The 25688-nt window shown below is 42.5% G+C and overlaps 1 protein-coding gene across 1 annotated transcript in view; it reads left to right on the top strand.

The window, feature by feature from the left end:
• The first annotated feature begins 8644 nt into the window (after positions 1–8644).
• The window catches only part of LOC119487029 (polypeptide N-acetylgalactosaminyltransferase 18-like), a 184265-nt gene continuing 167221 nt past the window's right edge, over positions 8645–25688 (top strand). The window contains exon 1 of the mRNA XM_037767672.1: positions 8645–9161. Coding sequence (XP_037623600.1) covers positions 8918–9161 — 244 coding nt within the window. The 5' untranslated portion in view covers positions 8645–8917. The remainder of the gene's footprint in view (positions 9162–25688) is intronic.

Here is a 25688-nt window from a genome sequence, read left to right on the forward strand (position 1 = left end):
CATCTCGTTGCGGGGAGTAAAATACCCTACCGCCGTTGCGTCTTTACGCATGGAGCATCCCGTTAGCGCCCGGTTTTGCTTCTCCCTGTTAAATATATATATATTTTTTTTCCCTGGAGCCTCGTGGGTCCTTGTATATGGTCGGGACCGGGGGCTTGAGCCCCAATAAGCCCGTGCATTAAGACGGCGATGCAAGCAGAGTGTGTATTGTCGGAAAAACGGGATTTCGAAACAATGGGCTGTCGGTCTAATGGGCTTTCGGTCCAGTGGTGCATTTGTCGGACTATTGGGTTGTCGGAATAATGGGTTGTCGGAACAATGACATGGCACTGTGCAAGCTTGGAGGATGACGTATGACTTGCAGATTCTTCTATAGTCATACGTCATATTCCCATTTTAGCAACAACCTTCTTTTTTCAAATTTGAGCACAAAATTAAGTTATTCATCAAAAAAACAAAAATTGGCAAACAGTGTGGCTAATCAACTTAGTCAGGAAATGACTCATATAAATATGGAATATCATAGAAAAGCCAAAATACACTGGAGAGGTGCTTTTGGAGTAGGCTTAAGACTTTCCTCTTTGATAACGCTTATAGTTAGGGCTGGCCCAAGGCTGGCTCAGGCTGCCTTGGACCAGCCCCTAGTTACTGTATGCTGCAATATGCCTAGACTGCCGGGAGACTTCCTATGACACACTGAGCTTCTCTCTCCTTCTTTCCCTCTCCATCTCCATCATACATGTCCCATTAATGCAATTCTTCCCTTGAGTTTTTGTGCTCCCTTGTCGCGGCCCTGCTTGACACCCACTACTACTGTCATTATTATCAGGCATATTTATATTGTTATTAGTACTACAATTACTGTTATTATTATTAGTAGTAGTCATATTTCTATTATTATTACTGCTATTATTACGGCTATTACTATTATCACTCAATTACTGTACATCCACCGTTATTGATTATTGTTATTAATCTTTATTAATATTGTATTACTATTATAGCAGTTGGCTATTATTGTGGTCTTCAACCATAACCCTAACCCTCTCTCTTTCTCTCTCTCACAACCCTACCGGTTGAGGCAGATGGCCGCCCACCCAGAGCCTGGTTCTGCCCAAGGTTTCTACACATTAAAGGTAGGGCTGTTGCAATAACCACAATATTGACAAGCCAAACACAGGGGATGGCAAGCAACCACCACAACCGCTATGTTCACAATTTTTCTTTTTTTAATTCTTTGCAATGGGAGTGCTGCATTTTCACACTTTGCTACCAACGGCAGCAGCGTGACGAGGTGCTGAGCGTCTAATCTGCACTGAACGCTGCATGTTTAGTGTTTTTTTTGCCTGGTCGGTGAGAGTCAAAAATGTCCAACCGCCACATCCTACAGGCTTGTAGGCTACAAATGCTGAACAACAATGGAGGAGAAATGAATACACATACACCGGCGGGTCCGTCCTCTCTCCATACGTGCCTCGACCTTCCCTTCATCCAGAGAGAGTACTCTATACCTTGTGCCGACATTTTAATATTCCATATCATAGCAACCAGAAACAACCAAATCACAGCTGAAAAAAACAACTCTGCGCCCCATTGCCCTTCTATGTTCTGCATTTAACAGTAAACAAGAATTTGATTTGTTTTAAAACTGTCATCTTTGTCATTTAAAAAACAACAATATACCTAATAATAGCCTAACAATAAAGTGTATTTATATAGCACTAAAATCAGGACATATAAAGCAATTTACAAAAAATTGAAAAAGTTGCAATAATACCGCATATCGTGAGCCAATCATTATCACTGCAGGGGAAATTTCTTCACTGCGACAGACCTAGTTAAAGGGGAGTTTTTCTTGCCACTGTCGCAACGAGTGCGTGCTCATGGGGAACCTCTCATTGGGTCTTTCTGTAAATTATAGAGATTGGTCTAGACCTGCTCTATATGAAAATTGTCTCGAGATAACTTCTTTTATGATTTGACGCTATATAAAAATAAATTTAATTGAATTAAATTTAGTTTCAGTTTCCCAAAAAATGTTTCACTGCTTATTTTCGTTGTCGTTTTAATTTACTATAATAGCCCTGGTATAAACCACCTGACAATGAGCATTATACGTCTCCTTTAAAATAAAGCATATCCTCATGCTGCACATTTGAAAAAATAAAAAAGACTGCCTCCTTTTTAGGCCAAAATAAGAGAGATGAAAGATGGAAGTGAGACAGACAGACTGACAGCTGGACAGACAGTGAGTTAGACAAGATTGAAAGCAGCATAGAACAGAGAGCCTTAATATTTCAGATCTAATGCATTATTTATATCCCAGGCAAGTCGGCTGGATCTGCCAGAGTGCTCTCGGGTGAATGGATAGTTTTCGATTCATGGGCATACGTGTGTGTGTGTGTGTGTGTGTGTGTGTGCGTGTGTGTGTGTGTGTACGTGTGTAACTGCGCGTAACTGCGCAAGTGTGTGTATGATTGGTGAAGTAGCGGATGAAAGACAAAGATGAAAGCAGCAGCCTAGAGGCTCTAACTGTGAGATCCATCTGTTGGTGGTGTGGAGCTCTGAAGTCACTTTAGCTTTCAGGTAGGCACCTTAGGTGGCCAGTGCTCAGAGGTGAGTGTGTATGTGTGTGCGTGTGTTCATAAGAAGTCAAGGAGGAGGGGAAGTGATGCAGATGAGAAGCTTTTGGACAAACCACCTGCTAGCAGCAAAGTCATGAAGCCTCTTATTTACTGTAAAATATACACACAGATTCAGATGCTCTCTCTCTCACAGACACACACACACAGGGAGTGTACAAAAATGACTTGGGAGGGAAGGGGGGCTGAAGAAACTTATCTTTCAACTACTAAAAAAGCAAGACCCTCCCCAGCGTTATTGATGTTTCCTTTGGACCCTCAACCCAGTATCTCAAAATAATATATCAGCATTAATCACTACAGTTCAGTTAACCATTAATAACTAAACATGCATTAAGAATTTAAGATAGTGTACTCTTATTTAAATCTTGATATGTTAATAGAATGTAGCAATCAAACTACAATTGAAGCAGACTTAGCTAAAGGCATAGTTAGGCTGGTTGGCAAACATAATGTGTGCCCTATTGACTTTTCAGCTACTCTTTTTTTTTAACCAAAAACTACTAAATAACAGTTTTTTTACCACTGTCACGAAGCAAACCTGACAAAGGTAAAAGATCTGAGGCTGCTGAGGGGATGATATCTTGTTGCCCTACCTCTGATTTCAAATATCAAAAATAACTTTGGATAATGTTGGAGCCTAATAAAAGAAATGGACTAAAATAGCCCAAAAATCTGGGTTTAAAATGTGGTTTAATAAATTGTTATTCTGTGTCCCATATGAAAACAATATGTATCCAGCCATCCATTTTCCTCTGCTTATCCGGGGTCGGGTCGCGGTGGGCAGCAGGCTTAGCAAGGAATTCCAGACATCCCTCTCCTCAGCAACGTTTTCCAGCTCTTCCTGGGGGACCCTGAGGTGTTCCCAGGCCAGACTAGATTATAATCTCTCCAGCGTGTTCTGGGTCTACCCCGGGTTAGACCCTACCAGTTACGGACCAGCACGTCCAACGCCTGGAAACCCTCCAAAGGGAAGCGTCCAGGAGGCATCCTGATCAGATGTTGAACCACCTCAGCTGGTCCCTTTCGATGCGAAGGAGCAGCGGCTCTACTCCGAGCTCCCTCCGGATGACTGAGCTCATCACCCTATCTCTGAGGCTGAGCCCAGCCACCCTACCAAGGATCTCATTTTGGCTGCTTGTATGCTTAAATCTGGAGATGGAACGGCCAACTTCCGGTCACATGACCGGAGTGCAGCCAATAAGAACGCTCTCTCAATGAAATGACCTGTGATTGGTCAAAGTCTCCCGTCACGGGCTAGATTTTCTAAAGCCTGAAAACAGAGCCATGAGGAGGAGCAGAAGTCTAGTTTTCTCTCAGAACACTTGAATTACAATATGCTGAAAGGTTATTATGGAATTTTTGCCAAACGACGCCAAAAACATACTGCCTACTGCCGCTTTAATGGGAAAATCAAATCCTAATGGTGTGTTGAAGAAAAGGTATTACGCTACTTTTTTGGTGTTTTGCTTCTTTGAAAACTGTATTTTAATTTCTTTCTACTTTTTTTTTAGATTGTGTTCACCGTTGTTTATATGCGTACCTTTGTGTTTTTGTTTTATTTTAATTTATTTATTTAACAGGGGCAATGCACATTAATCAGCATCACTGTAAATGTGCCAAAAGGTTCATTCAATGGTTGTCCCTGGGCCAGATGTTAGATTAACCTCCTATTGTGACTTGGATAGTCTATGAAACTTTTTTTAATATGAGTTCTTGTAAAACGGAGTGATGTTGAGTTTTTTGTGTCGTTGTTTGGGGGCAGGACTAATAAATAAGGAGAAGGAAAAAAAGAAAAGAAAAGTAAAATAAAGGATAATAAGAAAAAGTTAAAAGGCCCTCCTTTGCTCTCCCAAAAAAGGTCAAACTAGTCTCCATTAAAGGTCCCATATCGTGCTCATTTTCAGGTTTATACTTGTATTTTGTGTTTCTACTAGAACATGTTTACATGCTGTAATGTTCAAAAAACACATTATTTTCCTCATACTGTCTGTCTGAATATGCCTGTATTTACCCCTCCGTCTGAAACGCTCCGTTTTAGTGCATTGCAACGGAATAGCGTTGCTAGGCAACAGTTTGGGTACATGTTTACTTCAGCTGATGTTATTTACATGTATACACTGCAACAGGAAATAAACTGGGACACATTTAGAATGTTTACTTTTCAAACCGTGTAATGGTCTAAATATTGTATATTTGTGACATCACAAATGGACAGAAAACGGCTTGTTTCAAACGCACAATTTCTGAATATGGGCTGTGTGTATTTCTCTGTATATTGAGCGTTTTGATAGTTTAACACAGACCTGGGCATTTTATGGCCCGCGGGCCACATCCGGCCCGTTGGCTGTCCCTGCCTGGCCCGCGTGAGGTCAAGTAAATTAGAACATAAATAAAAAAATAGGCCTATTTATGCTGTGCACGCAATACGGCTGTGTGCTTTTATTTTGAAAAGGATTTTTTATTTACGTAGTCACGCATGTGCGTGACTACGTGACTACGTGACTACGCTAAAAAGCTACATGTGATTCTGGTATGCTAAGCTAGCCCTCAACATGTCAGCCCACGGCAGCAAAAGAAAAATCGATACCGAATGCCGCGTTTTCAACAAGACATGGACTGCTAAATATCTATTTACAGAAGTCAAAGGTAAAGCCGTGTGCTTAGTTTGTGGCGTACAGGTCGCCATGTTCAAGGATTACAATTTGAATCGCCACTACGTGACCAAACACGAGGAGAAATACAAGAACTTGTCTGAACAAGAGCGCGCAAAGGAGTCGGATGCTTTGCTAGCTAAGCTGCAAAACCAACAAGGACTTTTTACTAAATGTTGCACATCCAGAGATGCAGCTGTCAAGACAAGTTATGTCATATCCCACAAAATCGCTAGAAAAAGTAAACCGTTTTCTGACGGGGAGTTTATTAAGGAGTGTTTGCTGGACTCTGCTGCCCTAATATGCCCGGAGAAAAAGGGAGCTTTTGAGAACGTGCCCCTCTCGCGACGGACTGTAACGAGGAGGGTTGAGGACATCGCGGGGAATCTGGAACTTCAGCTGAAGAACAGAGCGGTCAGCTTCGACTATTTTTCCCTGGCTTTGGATGAGAGCTGCGATATACGTGACACTGCCCAGCTACTCATTCTCATACGTGGGATATCTACGGACTTTAAAATCACGGAGGAGCTGGCAGCCATGCAGTCAATGAAAGGGACAACAACCGGGAGTGATTTATTCACGGAGGTAAATGCATGTTTGGACAAGTTGGAACTAAAATGGGACAAGCTGGCAGGTGTGACAACGGATGGTTGTCCAAATCTGACGGGGAAAAATGTTGGACTTTTGAAGAGAATGCAGGATAAAGTGAAAGAAATGAACCCTGAGCAGAAATTGACATTTTTGCATTGTATTATACATCAGGAAGTGTTGTGTAAGTCAGTGTTAAAAATGAACCATGTTGTTGATGTTGTAACTAAAACAGTTAACTTCATCATGGCAAGAGCATTGAATCACAGAGAGTTTGTTTCACTTTTGGAGGAAAGCGAGACTGAACATTGTGACATAGGCTACCACACAGCTGTCAGGTGGCTCAGCCTGGGCAAAGTACTGAAAAGTTTCTGGGACCTGAGAAAAGAGATTCACGAGTTCTGTGTGAAGAAAGGAAAGGACATTCCACAGCTTACAGATGCAGACTGGATTGCTGACCTTGGTTTTGCTGTAGATGTGACGGCACTAATGAATGAACTAAATGTCAAACTGCAGTGCAGAGGCCTTTTTGTACATGAAATGTACAGCGCAGTGAAGGCTTTCATGAGAAAGTTGCAGCTTCTCTCAAGCCAAATGAAGGACAACATTCTCACCCACTTGCCAACACTGAAGGAAGCCACAAAATCAGCTGATCACCTCGACAAGTACTCATCCATGTTAGAAGCACTGCATGGTGAGTTTTCAAGGCGATTTCAAGACTTTAAAACAGTTGAGAGTGAGATGCACATGGTTTCTTCTCCCTTCACCTGCAGTGTGGAGAATGCACCCAGTGATGTTCAGATGGAACTGATTGACCTGCAGTCTGACACACTTCTGGCAGAGCACTTTAGGTCAGTCTCACTACTGGACTTCTACTCTTCCCTCTAAGAGGAGAACTTTCCACACATGAGGAGGCATGCTCAGAAGATTCTAGTCCTCTTTGGATCTACCTACGTATGTGAACAGACATTCTCAGTGATGAAGTTCAACAAATCCAGATACAGATCCTCTATCACTGATGACCACCTCTCAGCTGTCCTTCGCATATCCACCTCAGACATTCAGCCAGATTTCATTGCACTTGTTCAAGCCCAGAGCAGGCTGGATTTTTCCCACTGAACAAGTAAAATGAACTGTAAAACATTAAAAGCATTTATTGCTTTTTGCATCAAGTTGACAATTGCCTATCTTTAACATACTGTAAAACACCTATTCAGTATTTGGGAAGATTAACATGTTAAAAATAAAATGAAACACTGATGCAGTTATTGTTTTTACTGTTTATTACTTCTATAGGAGTATTTTCCTATATGACCTACACCACAATTTCATATATTTATATAAATATTTACAGAATATCCTTATTCTTCTGATTACCAGTAGCAACTAATCAAAAATATATAATTTAATGCTTTTTACAATTAAAATCAATTAATCAAAATTAATACTGAGCAGAATTAAGTTCAAGTTATTGTTGGTTCGGCCCTCCAACACAACTCAGGTTTCTCATGTGGCCCCTTGTAAAAATTAATTGCCCACCCCTGGTTTAACAGTATTTATAAATAACTTAAAGGGACTTTTTGTAACTTCTTACACGTATAAATCTTTGCGGGTCGGTGTCCCATGCGTGCTCGCGTGTGGCTACGCTGTTCAGACTCAGACTCCAACACAAACTACACAGAAGCACCAAAACCTCTTGGTTCTATCTAGTGAAGGCCGTCTGTTAAACAGTGTTGGCCGCGGTCGGAGGACGCGGGGGAGACCGTAGCTTTGGTCTCCAGGACCGGAGTCTCTGCTGTACTCTGCTCCTCTGCCTGTCTTTCACTCACACACTGCGCGCGTTCTCGCTCTTTCGCTCCACTTTCACGTTTATGCGCACACACTCCACACTGCAGAAGAGTTAGTTTAGCTCTGAGAATATCTAGTGAATGTACAGTGGACGTTTGTACAGAAATAACTGCTGCAGCTCCTCCAGACCAACAGAGGTATCCCGTGTCTTGTGAAGTGACGGGGCTCCGCAGAGAGAAACGTTATCGTCTCCTACCAAAACTCCGGTGTCTCCCCTGTTCCCTCCGGCCGCGGTCGGGAGGCTGAGGCAGGAAAAGCCAACACTAGGATCAGCATTGATTCATGGAGAGACCTTCGTCTGGTCAGCTAACATTACTGCCAAGCAGCAGAAATATAGAGTGATATTGTGGTTTTAGCTGACGTGTCACCTCACTGTTTTGAGTGATGCTCGTTCACTTCTATGTGGAGCGAGCACAAGCGCGAACCCAACGCTGACTTTCGTTGACTTAACGGCCACAGGTGTCGCTGTTAACAAGCAATTTCTGATTCTTACAAACAGTCCCTTTAAACCTTTTTTAGAATATAAAAGACATGAAAATTTCACTTTTTACAATATGGGACCTTTAAGCCAAAAGAAAACAGGGCTCTCTAATAATTGTGCTACAGTCCTGAAAACTGAATCTACAGTGTTGGAACACACTCACAAAACTGCACGCACATCACAAACAACACACACTCAAGACAGTAGCCTACAATCTTTGCTCTAAAACGCACCTGTTTCCCTGCCATTACCTCACCGCGCCTATCCATCACTGTTTGGATCGATGCACTTCAGCTTCTAAGCGTCGCCCCCCCCCCCCCCGTGTATCTCTAGCTTTGGGGTGGCGGCAGTGGTACCAGCAGAGCCCGCCCCTCCCCTCCTATTGGCCTGTGTGAGGACTACCGGCTGCGTCTGGCGGCTCTGCAGGCTGAGCGCAGCGCGACTCTCCGGGCTGCTCAGCGGGGACTCTCCTTGTTGGAATAAATACCACAGAAATAGTAGTATTATTATTATTACGGCAAGCTTAAAGCCTCCGGAGGATTTATGTCTCAGCCGGGACCCGAGCGTGCAGAGGCGGACTGACTCCACAGCATCGCAGCGCTCCAGTTGGACACATTTAGTCGAGTGCGTCTTCTCCTCCTCCTCAATCCACCTGCCTGCCTGCGCGCGTTTGGAACACAGGAAGCCCATGGAGGGATGTCGCGATGCTGTGCTCAAGGAGAACGAAAACTTTGGTGTCGACATGCGTGATACTGAGCGGCATGACCAACATTGTGTGTCTCCTGTACGTCGGCTGGATCACCAACTATGTGGCCAACGGGGGTCCCAAAGTTGCGGAGAGCGGCGGGGAGGCCGACAGAAAGTTGGAGGAGGACAGTAGAGGAGAGACGCTGAGGATTATGGAGAGGCTGGACCGGCTGGAGAGCGTCGTCAACGAGCACATCAAAGGTCAGCCACAGATGAGTGTTTGTTCTGGTCAAAAGTTTGAAGTCATCAAAGTCAGATATGATTAAAAAATGGGTCTGAAGCAGCCTCCAGAGAGAAGGAGGATGACTAAAGTGTGTAGACCACCAACACCTTAAAGGTCCCATATTATAAAAAAAGTGACATTTTCATGGCTTTTATATTATAAAGCAGGTTTAAGTTCTATATATATACTGTGAAAGTATTGAAACGCTCAATCCACAGGGAAATACACACAGCCTGTATACAGAAACTCTGCATTTGAAACAAGCTGTCAGGATTTTTTGTGATGTCACAAATATACAATATTAACACCATTTACACAGATTTAAACATCCCAAATGTGTCCCAGTTTATTCCTGGTTGCAGTGTATGTGAATGTCATCAGCTGACAGGAAGAAAAACATGGACCCAAGCTGTTGCCTAGCGACGCAATTCCGTTGCAATTTCGTCACAATTCCGTTGAAATGTGCTAAAACGGAGCGTTTCAGACAGAGGGTAAATACAGGCATATTCAGGCTGACAGTATGAGGAAAATAAAGTTTTTTTTTAACATTACAGCATGTAAACATGTTCTAGTAAAAACACAACATACAAGTATGAACCTGAAAATGAGCACGATATGGGACCTTTAAATCCCTGTAGGAACATTATGGTTACATGAACTGTTATACTGAACACACTAGTCTATTTATCAGTTACCTACAGTGAATGACTTGACCGTACGTAGCCTACTTTGTGAGGGCAGCTGCAGTATTTACTAAAAGTAAAAAGAAAATATGCGATTTGGAACATAGCCTTGTGGTGGCTCATGTAGTTATTGAAGTTTGCTATCCATCATTGTGATCACATAATATTATAATAATAAGCGAAAGGCTAACTTTAGGTTAACGGCAATAATATCTGAATCATGCCATCCCAATGTTAGAATAAGCCCCAAAAAAAGCACATTTTTAGCATAGGCTACTTGCCAACCTTGAGACCTTAAAATAAGGGAGGATTTCTAAACCAAAGCGGGAGGTCTGAGGGTCGTCCCCCAGGAAAATGTGAGTTTCAGACTGACTGCATTCTGGAGACTTTAAAAGAGTGAAAATAATAAGTACACTGCAACAGCATTGTTATGTTAACTTTTGATCTTACCTTCCAATGTGAGTATAGAGCATCAAATCCATTGACAGTTAGTGTCTCATTTTAATGTACTATTTGTATTTGCATCATCGCCCCATTTATATCCCTCTATGGCCAACTCCTCAAACTCAGCCTAAATTCAGAAATCAGATTAGGTCATTTGTCCAACAACACAATTCAGGTCAGAGCTGGACGAACTTGTACATGTCAATCAGAAGTTACAAATCAAGTCTTCCTTAAGATACCAGATGAGAACTCATATTGGTCTGTTTACTATCAAATGGAGAGGATGGTCTTGTTCATTGATAAAGTGTTTCAGTGATACACACACACACAGGACTGACAGTATTCCTCTTGGGTTCTCCACGTTTTAATTTTCCTCCTCAGAGCTGTACATCAGTTGAGTCAACACACATTAATAAGTGGAACAAAGTCTTCCTTTATCCTCTGCTAAATGGGACAGTACGAATCACTAACTGAACGTAGGATTTAGGAGAAATATGCACCCGCTGACATGATTAACACTGGAGCACTCTTCGGCGAAAGCTCTCCTCCAACGTCAATAGACAGCTGGAGAACGCCGTTCCTTGGAAAGATAAGGGCCGTCATTTATCAAACATCTCCGAGAAAGACTCTTGATCCAGGATTTATTTTCTGTTTTAGGTGAGCTTGTTGAGAACATGCTGCTAATCACGAAGGCTGAATTAATACACGTGAGAGGGAAAACATCATTTCAGATGCAGTGATACATAACTGCTGACACTTGTACCTGGTTCAGACTACTCAATATTTCTGTCAGTTACGACGGTCACTATGTCAGATTAGGCGATTGAGAGTCATAAATTATTGTCGTGACTTGTGCCAAGAGATACGACAGAGTACACGTCGGTCCCCCGACCAATCACCGCTGGTCGTCTTTCACGACGTGCGTGATGTCATCGGGAAGGAAGCTTGAAGCTAATGGCAGTATAGCGTACTCACCGGGTTGCTGAAGTGCCTCTGTTATTTCACGCCAGCTTTTTTCTGTTTTCGCTCTGTTGTGGTTGTCCCTCAAGGAAACATCAGAAAGCTTGGGTTGTGTTGTTGCCATAGCTACACAAATTTTTCCCACATTTCACAATTACACCTCAAAGCACCAACATCTTTCCCTCTTGATATGAACTTGCGCGATAAACACATTGCAAAAGGCTGTCTGAAACGCGATGAAGTAGAAAAATTATTATTTTTAGGGATGGTTTGTGATACCCGTTATTAAACGGGCTCCAGGGGGTTAAAGACTGTAGTATTTATTATGACGCTGCAGCCTCTTCCTGCTCTGTGTCGGAGCTCTTCACACACAAACACACACACAGCGAAGTCAGTGAACAGCTGATCAGAGAGTCCGCGGTGGAGACAGTGGACCAGGTGAAGACGACTACGCTCGTTACTGTTATGCCCGGCTCAGACTACACGATATCAGCCCGATTATGAAATGAGTGTCGTGTACGAAAATCGATCCTCTTATCTCGTGTAGTGTGTCATAGTACACGACAACCGACGCCACGTCTGGGACGTCCCACGACACCCCGAGGAAAAGTCTAGCCTGTCAGAATTTTTCGTCTTGACACGTCTAGTGTGACATCTCCAACGACGTGTTCCTTTGCGTCGACCAATCAGGCGCTGTCTCCAGCGCGCAGTCGCAGTCAGGTCACTTGGTAATAAACAAACATGGAGAAAAGGAGGAGGGATGCCGAGTTCACTGCTGTCAGATGGGACAATGAAACTGACTGAAGTATGAACAGCCCGTACCGTCCTCTCTGTGCCACCCAGGAGCTCATCCACAACCCTTTTTTCTTTCTTTTCTTTTTCTTTTCGCAACACCAGACCGCCAGCATCACACACAACGCTTCTGTCGCCATGATTGACAGTTGCTTCAACTGCCTCCCCGATGACGTCTGAACTAGCGCATGATCGTGGAATATGACGTGCCGTGATTGGTCGTGGTCATACGTGTAGTCTTGCCAGTCAGCCGACCAAGACACTGCAAGAGTTTATGGCGCTGTGATCACTAGATCTGACATGGTGACCATCGTCAAAGACAAAAATACTGTGTAGTCTGATCCCGGCATACGTAAGTGCAATAAAACTTTACAAGTGTGAAGCCAAGATACGTTATCATTACACCTGTTCAACAAGCATGAACACGATGAAAGGGTTAAATATGTAGGAAAGCAACGTTTCAATCTGCTCCATCTGCTCAGTCTCTCATCCGCCGCCGCTATGTTTACACAAACACAGCGCGTTAGCTCGGCGGCTAACAGCGAATTGTAAACAGTTATTTTATTGAGCTGTGAATGACTTTAGTTCCCTCTAGTGAGCAGTGGTCCAGTGTTTGTGTCCAGGGAGTTTATTGTGAAGGAACGGAAGACGTGAAGCGGTGATGTGCTGTTATTGACAAGGCTGCAGACTACGGAACGTCTGTGTTATTAATTTATTATCTTCATAAAGTATAGGAGCAATAGGCTATGTACTCTAACTGTTTAGGTTAGTTTGTCATGTATCTTACTTGTAAACTCATCAGCTGAGGCAAAGCTTTTTGCCTCAGCTGCTGATTGTTCAACGTGGGAGGACATTTTGGTCCGGCTGCTGTTTGTGCAGGGAGTCTGTGGCAGACTGGCGTATTCTGGATGGTGAGTTTTAAGATGGGAGCGGAGATTTGTGGCGTTTCCATCTTTAGTCCCGACTTGTTTATCGCACAGTTTACAAATCACTTCGTTCATTCATGTTCTCTGGCTCTCCTTTATCTTTTGGTTTAAAACCAAAGAATCGCCAGTGACCCCCCCCCCCCCCTTCTCCCTCTCAAACAAGTATGCAGGAGACCAGAGAGAAAGACGTTGTGTGTTCAGCTTTCACTACTTTTGTAGCTTCTAACTGATCTAACTAACTGAACGGGGGACTTTTATTGTGAAGAATACAGGAAATGAAATGTGTTCATTACCGTTTTACAGCCACTCCTTTGAGTAACTGAGTGGGTGACTGTTGTAATGGAGACGTAAGTCCCTGCCGAGTCACGTATGGAAAAGTCCTACAAGACGCTGGAACTCGGCTTGTGTCCTGAGGAGTTGTACCATTTATTCACAGACAGCCTGAACTGTACACAGCCTGCTACTATCACAGCTAGTTACAGCTGACTTCCTCTCACCGTCACTCCATCACACACACACACACACAAACACACACACAAACACACACACACACACACACACACTCCCTCGCTCTCTCTCTGTCTGTCTGTCTGTCTGTCTCTCTCTCGACCGCAAACACCGCCTCTCGCTAACGTTAAGCACACAACCTACGCAGTGAGTTATTTCTTAAGGAGTTCGCTACTTATATAACACATATTAGTTTAAAAACGTCTTAAAAATACACAATTCCCAGATGCTTTGCGCCGGCAGGGAGTCGTTATTTTGGGGAATCTCGTTATTATCGCCCGAGTCTATCGTGTACTTACTAAACCTGTAATCCTCATTAATTCAAATTCCTTCATGTGCCCAGCTCTCAATAATCTACATTTTTACAAATGCCAATGCAAATGAATGCTGTTTGCTTTCAGATACTCCAAGTACCTGCATTCTTTATACCAGTGCATCAGTTTCTCGGGTAATAAAGGGAAGTAAAATCTACAATAGATCCAAATGTGAACAAAGCCAGCTGTTAGATCACAGTGTCAGCCTACAACAGAGGGCACTGTTTCCACTCTGGATGTGGATGCTGAAGTGGTACTGTCTCACTGATTCAGCATTAGTTTCTTGCAAGTGAAATTAATAGAAGACATTATCTTGCTCCCTGTGTTTAAGGATGAGATGCAAACCTAAGAAAGATGTAAACTTTTACACATGCCTGTATGTGCTGATTTACACCCCCATCAGTATTTTCTAATGCAGCACTTTAGATCCTCCTAAGTGTTCAAAGTGCAGCTCCTCTTTGTGCTGAGAGAGGCTGGTATGATGCAAAGCACGCTCATCATTAACATGGAGAATGGCAGACTGATGGTGTACTGAACTGTTGAGAAGTGCTAATAGAATCTGCTTAGGCTCCGGGGTTACAGCGGGTGAGTAAATTTAGCCACCGGAGTGCTTGGCACACTCCTCTCAACCACTCCGCTCGGTCCTCGGAGCCGGTGCCAGATTACATTATCGGCGAGAGGCTGATGTGTTTACGTGTTTATGCTTTGTCACTGATACAAACAGACCAGACTGCAGGTTTCAATGAGAATAATACAACGTTAGTTAGGCAGCAGAGGAAATATAAACTACTTAGATTAAACAAAAAAAATGTTGTCATTCACTGACTTTGAACTGGAGGCTGATTCATTGGGTTTGTAATATACAATGAAAAGACAATGGTGTTGTCTAGGCTAGCTACACGATATACATCATTTCAGCATTCACACTGCGATGTGTGCATATGCAGTAGTCACATGCGACCCTGGCAATTGTTGGTTTGACAGATTTTGTCCGGAGTCTGTTTCTGCAGTAGAGACATGCAAAGACAAATTCACCTCAAGTTTCACTCATCAGGAATTTATTCCCCCTAAAACGTGTTCTATGAGCCATCAGAACCTCCTGCAGGTTGGACATGGCTATCTAAACCCTTAAGAGGCTGACTAGCTCTAACAAACAGACTATAAATACACTTGTAAAATCTTGTGAAAAAAAAAAAAATGTAAGATGAAATTAAATTGAACTCTTAATAGAATTTGTTCTTATGAAAACGAGAATAGTGAAATAACATTTCAAAAAGAATGAGTGGAGTTTGAATAATTTCATTAATTCTTTCACAATTTAATTTAATTTATATATATAAGATTACATTTGAACGTATCATGAAAGCATTATAATTTACCATCTGAACGCATGTAACTCAATGGAACCTCTGTTAACGGAGCTCATTAGTTCCGTGCTGTCGGCAGATGAGCCGGTCACTGTGATCACTCTGAGCAGCATCATGGGAAGTTAGTTAGTTAGTTAGTTAGTTAGTTAGTTAGTTGTTCCAAATGTTTTTAAGGTTGTTCCTCTACAGCTTATTTTGGATTTACAGTTGTGACAAATTGCAGCAGTTTATGGAGCAGTTTTCTATAAGCGGAGCATGCATTTTAAACGTCAATATCGCAGTCTATCATGTTCATTTTATCGTGGGAAGCCAAAATCGTGATCGTGATTAATAGTCAATTAATTGTTCAGCCCTAGCTACGCTCATAGTCAATCAGCAGCTGATCGAAGCAAAACATATAAAAATTATTATGGTGTGATTTTTGTGGGGATTTGTACCAAATAAAGATGCCTTCTTAAGTCTATAGAATCTCTGCAGCACGACAATATTCAATTTAAATGGTATTTTGACATAGGGAGTTATTCAAACTCTCACTTGCTACTCTTGAGTTTTCAGTTCAGATTATGTCAAAGCCCATTGCAGGCAACAAAAGTCAAGCCAGATATGCTGAGATTGAACTCTTAAAAGTTAATTTGCCGGCTCCAGCTAGTGTCCACCTGCAAGTTAACTAGCATCAGGTTGTGCCAAAATCCACATTCATTAATGTGAAATTAGCAGCTTAACACCTGATTTTAGCTTGAACATGCCCCCTTCACATCATCAAAAGATTCATTAAAGGTTCTACATACGACCTTCCAAAGCATTAATAAGGCAGCAAACAACTATTTGCTACATAAAGTGGAGTAATGTCTACCTGAGCAGAATATGAAGTCTCTCTCCTTCTGTGTGTGTTGGAATCAGAGCTTCTCTGTGCTTTGTTTTGGTAGCCAGTCTGACTGCGCGTGCATGTGAGACCCTCTGCACTGCACACTTCCAGGGCCAGGCGTGCGCGGGAGAGCTGGTCGCCTCGGTGAGTGTGAGCTGTAAGCGTTAACAGTGTTAGCGCTGTTAGCACAGTGCATGTGCAGGCAATCCCGGCCCAGACTTTGAAGGTCAATCTAACTCTGGTGAGAGCTGTGTGGAGGCAATCCCAGCCAGACTCAGAATTTTGTATATATAGCTCCTTTAAAGGTCCCATATGATGCTCATTTTCAGGATCATACTCGTATTTTGTGTTCCTACTAGAACATGTTTACATGCTGTAATGTTAAAAAAAACCTATATTTTCCTCTAACTGTCTGTCTGAATATGCCTGTATTTACCCTCTGTCTTAAACGCTCCGTTTTAGCGCATTTCGACGGAATTGCGACAAAATTGCAACAGAAGTGCGTTGCTAGGCAACAACTTGGGTCCATGTTTTACTTCCTGTCAGCTGATGACATTCACAAACACTGCAACCAGGAATAAACTGGGACACATTTAGAATGTTTACGTTTAAATCTGTGTAAAGGGTCTAAATATTGTATATTTGTGACATCACAAATGGACAGAAATCCTGACGGCGTGTTTCAAATGCAGAATTTCTGAATACGGGCTGTGTGTATTTCCCTGTGGATTGAGCGTTTCGATACTTTCACAGTATTTATATAGAACTTAAACCTGCTTTATAATAAAAAAAAACATGAAAATCTCACTTTTTTATAATATGGGACCTTTAATATCCAGACCACTGCAGTTTTAATCAAACAGCTCATGATTCACTCATGACCCAACTTACTGTGACCCAACGGTGGCACGCTCTCAATCTCTTTAACTAGAATGACTTGTGTAACTGGGGATCTATAAACTGATCTCCAGAGGTGGTATTTGATAGCTTGATTTTATTGTCTATTTGTATCGGTCTTGATAGAGGATCTTTGTCCAGATTGGAGTGAATCGATTTTTCACAGATTTTTCTTTTTTTTTTGTCTTGGAGACAAAATTCAGTGTTAATTTTGTTACCAAAACTCTGACAAAAAATATTACTGTAAGACCATTTTCTACAACAACTACAACTAAATGAATATTTCCCTTTGAAAACTATGACAGGGTGTATTACAATTTTTGTCAACAAGTAAAAACTCCACAATAACGCGAAAGACAGATAAAAGGATAAGTGACTTGCAGTATTCTCTGCAACCGAAAAATTGTAGATGATTTAGCTGCTTGACCTGTTGCAAGGAACATGTTGCATGTCAGTAACGTATTTCTCTGACAGTAATGTTAGCTAACGTTACTGGGTCTTGAAGAGACCATATCTATGGACTAAATTCATCTATAGACACAATAGAAAATCAGACAAGAAATGGCAACAAAACCACAAAAATGTGCCGGCCAACATGATGACATTTATAAGATAAGCTAACGTTAATGTAACATTATCAAAGGCTGATGATTTAACATTACTGTCACTGTAGTCTGCTATCTTTTGTGCTCATAAGCTGTTGGAAGGGAGTGCAAAATTAATGAGGTCTGTCAATCATCTAAATCTTCCTCTAGATGTTTGCTAAAGGAATAGTTTTGCACTGCTGTTATCTGATGTTTTAGCTGTTCGTCTTAAGCTAAAAACCAGACAGGGAACTGTATTTTAGTGTACAAGTAGGCTAAGTGAATCCAGCCTCTGAATATCCCGCTGCTCTGCAGTAGAGAGCACAGGCAGCTGCAATAGTACAATAGTATAAGAAAGAGTGAGCAGCTCTGTGCAAACAGTCTAGGACTAACAACTGGATTGACGAAGAAGAGTGAGCCTATAGACCTTTTTACAGTTTGCAAACAATGATGGCGTGTAGGTGTGCGCACGCATTTTGGCAACGGAAGTACGGCGGAGTGCGGTAGCTTGTCAGGCTATGCAAGGGGCGTTAACCACCAAAGATTGCAAATGTAAGCTATACAAATTGACTTTCCAGATCTGTGTGCTATTAGTGAGTGGGTAGAAGACGTTAGCAAGTGGCCCAATATTTAGTATTTGGTGGAGAACCTGTAACCTTACACCAGCGAGAAATTACGAGCACACGTCACTAGATGCTTACAGCTACGCTATCTGTGGTCGTGTAAAGAACAACTACCATGACATGGACTCAGTTATGAGTTTATTGAGTTTTAAAATGGGAGCTACAAATACAAGCATTTTGATCGTGTCCCCAGTCCAGTGGTAGTCAACATGTATAATAGCTTCCAGCCATAAACACCACCGTTTTATTTATTATTATAAGCAGGGTGGTTAGGTTGGATTAAAGAAAGGGGACAATGCTTATGGTAGTTAATATCCACTCTGTCACTTTTCACACATGAACACACAGGAGATTCATAATGGTCTTAACCCTCACCACAGAGACTCTGTGCAGTGGTTTGTGGGTTTGACATGACATACATGTGCAGGCTGAAATATGAACAACTCATGCAGACAGACACACCAGACATGACAAACACACACACACACACGCACATACACACACACAGACACACCTCTTCCAAATCCCAAATGCAGTAAAATGCAAGCTGCTAATTCAGCCACTCATGCATACACTTGTCTCATCCCATAAGCAGGAAGTGTGTAAGGCGGTATGTGTGTGTGTGCAGTGTTCTTATGTGTGCCTTTGTGAAACGTCGTACATTGAAATCTGTGTGTTTGTGCAGTCTTTGCCTGCCTGCATACATGTCATCGTTTGCAGGAGATCACTTTCTCACAGCGGCAGGCTGCACGATGTGTCCAATATGGAATCTAACACTTAAGTTGCCAATGTCACGGACTGTCTTCTTAATCCCACAGCATATTTCCCTGAGGCTGCATTATGACCCCACAGGTGCTGCCCCACAGCTGAAGTCCTCCAGTGAGGCTTGGTGTTGACTGCAGGAAACACCTGATACTAAAATGTGTTGTACGAGTAGGAATAACTCATCAGCGAGTGTCAGCGTGCGATTGAGAGAGAGACAGACAGAGAGAGAGCGTGCGTGTGACGGACTGACAGCAAGTATGAAGACAGCATTAACGGTATAGCTGTGATCGTAGCAGTGCAATGTGTGTGCAGTTTAGGCTGTCGGTGAAGAAATGCTACAACTCCTCCAGACACGAGCCAAGTTCCCATGTCTTGCAGTCTGTTTACCGAAGGGGTTAGCCTCGAAGTAAGCCACAACCTTGGCTCAGGCTCGCTTAAGTCAGGCTGACCTTTAAGGCGGACCAGCGCTATTCTCATTATGACAAGCCGCTCTTCCGAGTTTTGCTCAGCTTTTTATTATTATTTATTATTCCGATAATGAAATTATAGCCGCTAAAGAAAAGCCTAATTGGTTGTGTGCTCGTGGTCAGAAACACAGGTTAAATACACTGTAGTTCACAGGGAAAAAACACACACACACACAGTCCGGCCAACGTTTCTCGCGGTCAGAAACAATCTCCAAGCAGGCGTATTAGTTGCTTGCTCTGACACAACCACCGAGGATATAAAGTCAAGCGTGGATTTAATTAGTGAATTAATTTTTCCAGCTGTAATGTTAAGTTAGTATGGCAAACACAATTTGGCCTAGTGGTGCTGTCTATTCAGTGGTGTGGAGCTAAAGTGCCTCTACACCACTGAACTTGGGTTTGGATAGCAGTTGAACAAAAATCACAATAAATCGTAATATCAAATCCCAATACTTAAAAATAGTGATAGTATCAAATCGGGACATCTAGGTTTATTGTCTCAGCCCTACTGTTGTGAGTCTTTTGTTTTAAAATTAAGTGTTGTCTCATGTGAGGCATTTGTTTTTGTTCGTATGGAAGTTCCAAATAAAAGAAGAAAATAATCAAATGTGAAGTATGGTACGGTTATTTAAAACCATTTCTTAATTGAATATACAGAACAATTATTATGTCATACTGTTACCGTGATATAAAATTACATTTACCATGATGGAAGATTTTGGCCATATCGCCCACCCCTACTTACTGCACAGTCGTCAACTTGCTGCCAACAAGGATAAAGTGTCTCAGAGGTAGAGCAGGTCGTCCACCAATCGGAAGGTCGGTGGTTCGATCCCAGCTCACATGTCGAAGTGTCCTTGAGCAAGACACTGAACCCTAGCTGCTCCAGAAGGCTGTGCCATCAATGTTTGAATTTTACAATAGATCCTGATGGGCAAAGTTGGCACCTTGCATGGCAGTCTCTGCCATCAGTGTATGAATGTGTGGGTGAAAGCTGACATGCTTTGAGTGCTCAGAACACTAGAAAAGCACTATAAGTGCAAGTCCACTGCTCACTCCAGCCACTGAGCCACCAATGTAGCCTGTAGAACACATTATCTGCTATTATTATGAAGGTTTATTGTGAGAGGGGTTAAATTTTGTTTCACAAACAACAAGGGGTCGGTTGGATGTGAAATGTACTATGACACAAATCTGCCTCTGGTCATTGGTCACCTCTGGCGCCTGAATCTGAGAGTGATGTCTCTCCCCCTCAGGCTGCAGGCTGAGAATCTGCTGCATCTTCTCTGTAGCTTACTTAAAGCTTCTGCTACCTCTGTGTTGGGATCTGGTAGAAACAGGTTTGGTTATTTGCCAATATTAAAGATAATCAGTAATATTCCCCAAAAATATGAATATTAATCAAATATTTAAGTGCACCGTCACATCCCTATTGCTGGTGTGGTTAGTGCACTGTCACATCCCTAGTGCTGGTGTGGTTAGTGCACCGTCACATCCCTAGTGCTGGTAAGCCAGGCAATACTGGAGGAGTCGGGCAAAATTAGCATAGACGTTGTGTGGTGTTTTGCATTTTGTGTCTTTTAAATAAAAGGCTACTCATATATTTTCATCATTCAAGTTGTGTTAAAATTATTGTTTTAATATTGTATTGTATCGAGATCGTGAACCCAATATTGTGTATTGTATTGTATCGTCACACTCCTAATACACACAGCTTTAGAAATCAGAAAAAATTTGTGTGAATTCATTTTTCTGTCTTTTGGATGCATAGTATTTAAATCGTGAATATAACAGTTATATTTATCATATATATATATATATATATATATATATGTATATCTGACCACCTGGGGTCAGATATATATATGACCCCAGGTGATCAGAACGGCCGATATAAAAGCTTTTATGACCTGACTATACTGTTGGCTAAATTCATATATAATATAAATCAGTGGCAGAGAGGAGAAGGACAGATATTATTTATATGTCACAGACTTTACTAAACACATTTGTCTCTGTCAGTCAGTATCTGTGGACCAGCAGACAGCAGCAGCAGTAGGAGGGTCTGCTCTTCAATCCCCTCAGGCTTAGTGTGGACACAACGTTCTGATACTTTTGTTTGTTATGTGGCTCTGCTGGAGTGATAGCGGACGGATTGATTTGTTGTGCTTTCTGCACGCCAGTCACAAGGCAGACATGGTGGAACGATGGTGGCTTGTCGCGGGATTTACCAGCGGATAAAGCTGTCTGTTTCACTCACCGTTACCTCAGGTTCCCTGAATCTGTCATGTTGGCTCTCAGTGATATGAAGCATGCTGACTTCAGTCCTGCAGACAGCAGGATGATATACAGCCGTTACCCTCCAGCAAAATAGCTTCAGGTCACACGCAGGATCACTTCCTATTGGGAAAAGGTCATGGGGGAAAACACCTAAATCATTTGGATGTGTAGCACTTAGTCCGTTGTTGCTCACGGTCGTACAAGTTGTACAGATACAAGCCTGGACTAATCTCTGCCTGAGGCTTTCTCCACTAGTGCAGGCTCCTGAAGCCCTGTTGAGACAAATGGACTTGGCTGATCACACAGCAGCTTTGTGAGATTGAACTTGTATGTAATTGTTGATGTCTAGTGTACATGCCGACATTATGCAGTATACAAGTAAGGATATATAGAATTGATAACTATTTATTTATTTGTCAAACATATTCACCTCAGTGAAGTTCGACAGACTAACTGGAAGAATCATCTTTATTTCATGTTTTGGCGCAGATGATGAATGAAGTTGTTTTGAAGTTTTCATATTTGGTTCTTTGATACTTGAGCACCTAGTTGGCTGGTGAAGTAGCAGCAGCACACTCGTCCTTACAGAGAGATTAAAAGGAAATGAAGGGGAGAGAGAGATGGACAATGACATCCAACAAAGGTCTCTGGTTGGATATGAACCAGAGATGGGCGCATGAAGTCAGGCTACAAGGGCGCCTGGTAATTGCGGTAATTTAGAATTGGTGCCTGCCATTAAAGTGTCAGTAGGCAGTTTATTTTTGGCATCATTGGGCAAATATCCCATAATTACCTTTCAGTATATTGTAATTCAAGTGTTGACTTCTGCTCCTCCTCATGGCTCTGTTTTCAGGCTTTAGAAAATCTAGCCCCGTGACGGGAGACTTTGACCAATCACAGGTCATGTCATTGAGAGAGTGTTCCTATTCGCTGTATCCCGGTCATGTGACCAGAACTTGGCGTTCCTTCACCAGATTTCGCAATGGCTGCCGGGTCACAAACTTTCTAATTTTACAGCTACACCGTACACTACAAGATGATTCTGAAAACATTTGAGGAGAGAAATAGGCATTAACGTAACATAATATTGATTCATATTTGATCAGCGCTGCCTAGTTTGACCGTTTGGTCGGAGTTCGCGAGTGATTGACAGCCGGCTCTCATAGACGGCAGATGGACAGCAGACCTCAGATCAACTCTTACTGCTTGTTTTCCTCCAGTCTGTGAAATCTTGCAGATGCCGTTAGGAGCACCGAAGGAAACCGGAGGACACAGAGGACACAGAGAACATGATTTTTTTCAAGTTACCTATTTCATGTACTACTGTCACGATATAGCGACCGTTTTATAAAAATAACTTTTTTTAATCATATTGGCTCCAGTCTCACCTACTTCAGTTTTAATGTATTATGTTAAAAAAAACAATAACAACCGATGTATCATTATCACATTTCTTTGACAATATCAGTCAGTTTCAGCCTCAAAGATCCAGTGTCTGTCAGGACATAATGAGCATGCAGTATTTCTGTGCAATGAGGGATTATTAGTGACATTTCAGATGTGCACTTTCAGTTTAATCTGCAATTAAACTGATTTTGATAATCTGAGTAAACTGTTCATTTACAACCCGGCAGATCTTTTGACTGCTCATCTCTCCTGTCCAATCACACTTTGTTGTAGCAATGTTGTCATATTCCCAGATCTCAGCTCAAGTGAGTGCAATATATACATAACTGATAGACACAATGACCAAAACTGAGGCCATGATTCTTTGCCGGAAAATTAGGGACCGCGCCCTCCGGGTTGGGAGTGAGTCACTGCCAGAAGCAAGGGAGTTAAAGTATCTCGGAGTCTTGTTCACTAGTGAGGGTAAAATGTAGCGGGAGATGGACAGGCGGTTCGGTGCGGCATCTGCAGTTATGCGGGCGCTGTACTGAACCGTTGTGGTGAAGAGGGAGCTGAGCTGGAAGGCAAAGCTCTCGATTTTACGAGTCCAGCTATGTTCCAATTCCCACCTATGGTCATGAGCTTTGGGTAGTGACCGAAAGAATGAGATCACGGATACAAGTTTCCTCCGTAGGGCTGCTGGGCTCAGCCTCGGAGATAGGGTGATGAGCTCAGACATCCGGAGGGAGCTCGGAGTAGAGCCGCTGCTCCTTCGTGTCGAAAGGGGCCAGCTGAGGTGGTTCAACATCTGATCAGGATGCCTCCTGGATGCCTCCCTTCGGAGGTTTTCCGGGCACGTCCAACTGGTAAGAGGCCCCGGGGTAGACCCAGAACACGCTGGAGAGATTACATATCTGGTCTGGCCCGGGAACGCCTCGGGGTCCCCCAGGAAGAGCTGGAAAATGTTCCTGGGGAGAGGGATATCTGGAATTCCCTGCTAAGCCTGCTGCCCCGCGACCCGGCCCCGGATAGGCGTAAGTAAATGGATAGATGGATGGATGGATGGATGGATGGATGGATGGATGGATGGATGGATGGATGGATGCATGTCTTTGGACTGTGGGAGGAAGCCAGAGAACCCGGAGAAAACCCAAGCTAACACGGGGAGAACATGCAAACTCCACGCAGAAGGGCCACAAGCCGCATTTGAACCTGCGACCCTCTTGCTGTGAAGCGGCAGTGCGTGGGTTTCATGTAAAAATGTGCATTCTTATATATATATACTAATTTGTTAAAACAACAACATTTAAACCGCTGTAAATTATGAGTCATTGCAGTAGAAAGTTATGTAGAACATTTAGTAGAACTTAAAACGAACACGAAGGGGGAAGCACCTGATCTCATCCCACAGCGCTGTTCCACTGCAGCTCGCCAGCACTACATGGCACAAATACAAAAGGTGTTTTGTTTTTTTTCCAGACTGACACTTTACTTTTGCTTTGGGAAGATTATCTGAGATGTGTGAGTTTGCCACCCACTGACTCTCACTGCCATCTGAGGCCTGCAGCTGCATGCAGTCGCCCAAAGGCTGTTCAGCAGCACCTCCCTTCCTCCCTTCAGATCCTCCCGGTCTCTTTGTACAGTCAGGTTTCAAAGAAGCGTTTGAATACTGAATTCCTTCGGCCTGACGGATATCATTAATCCCCATCTCTCAATGTACTGCATACAGTGTATCTTCATAGTGGCTTGGGCCTGAGCCTGTTGGAGGAGGCTGAGGACAGGATGATGCTCCGCAGATTTTCAAAATGAATTCAGATGAGGACACGCAGCACTTCCTCTCTTATCAAAACAGCTCTGTGCTATAAGTCAAACTGCTGTGACTCCTTTTTTGTATTCTAAAAGTAAAACACGGACCAGTTTTTAGGACTTTTTTTTATTTTCATATCAACATCCAAAGTGAAACCCCCAAATGCTGTTGAATACTTTATGTAGACCATTTTTGTAGCAATAATAATACATTGTTAACAGAGACTCAGGAAGTAGTTTCCACATAAAGACATGAAGTGTTTCCTTATAGACTTTGTGTTTGTTTGAATTGCTATGTGTAATTAATAGGGGTGTGCATCCCTCCATTTGAGATGATTTGATACGTAGCTTGATACCCAGACCACAATCTGATGCAAATACAACGCCGATACATTTAGAACAATACAATAGACTGTTATTAAATGCTGATTTGATTCTCCCACAAAAAGGATTTAATATTTGACTTGTAAAGTAATAACAAGACAAAGACTAATGCTATTGACTGTGTGAGGCTGTATTTAGGCATAGCTGTGCCTTACGCCTCGGCCACACAGGGAACGTCAGTGCGCGTGGCTGCGTGATTGATGCGTCGGGTGTTCACACCAGCTGCGTTTCTGCTGCATTTCTGCTGCTGTCAGCCCTTTCTTTCTACATAGAGTTTGCCTTTCATAATGGACATTTCATTTCATTATAAATATCATTCATATCTATTTTAGACAGAGAAAGGTTAAGAAACGTGTGGTAATTTCTAAATTATAGTAATATTCCACAATTAAAACCCCGTTCTATATACATTTATGGAGCCCTGCAGGTCACTGCATGTTCCACAGCACTGTCCT

The sequence above is a fragment of the Sebastes umbrosus genome, chromosome 4, assembly GCF_015220745.1.
Source record: "Sebastes umbrosus isolate fSebUmb1 chromosome 4, fSebUmb1.pri, whole genome shotgun sequence".
In the NCBI taxonomy this organism is placed as follows: Eukaryota; Metazoa; Chordata; class Actinopteri; order Perciformes; family Sebastidae; genus Sebastes; species Sebastes umbrosus.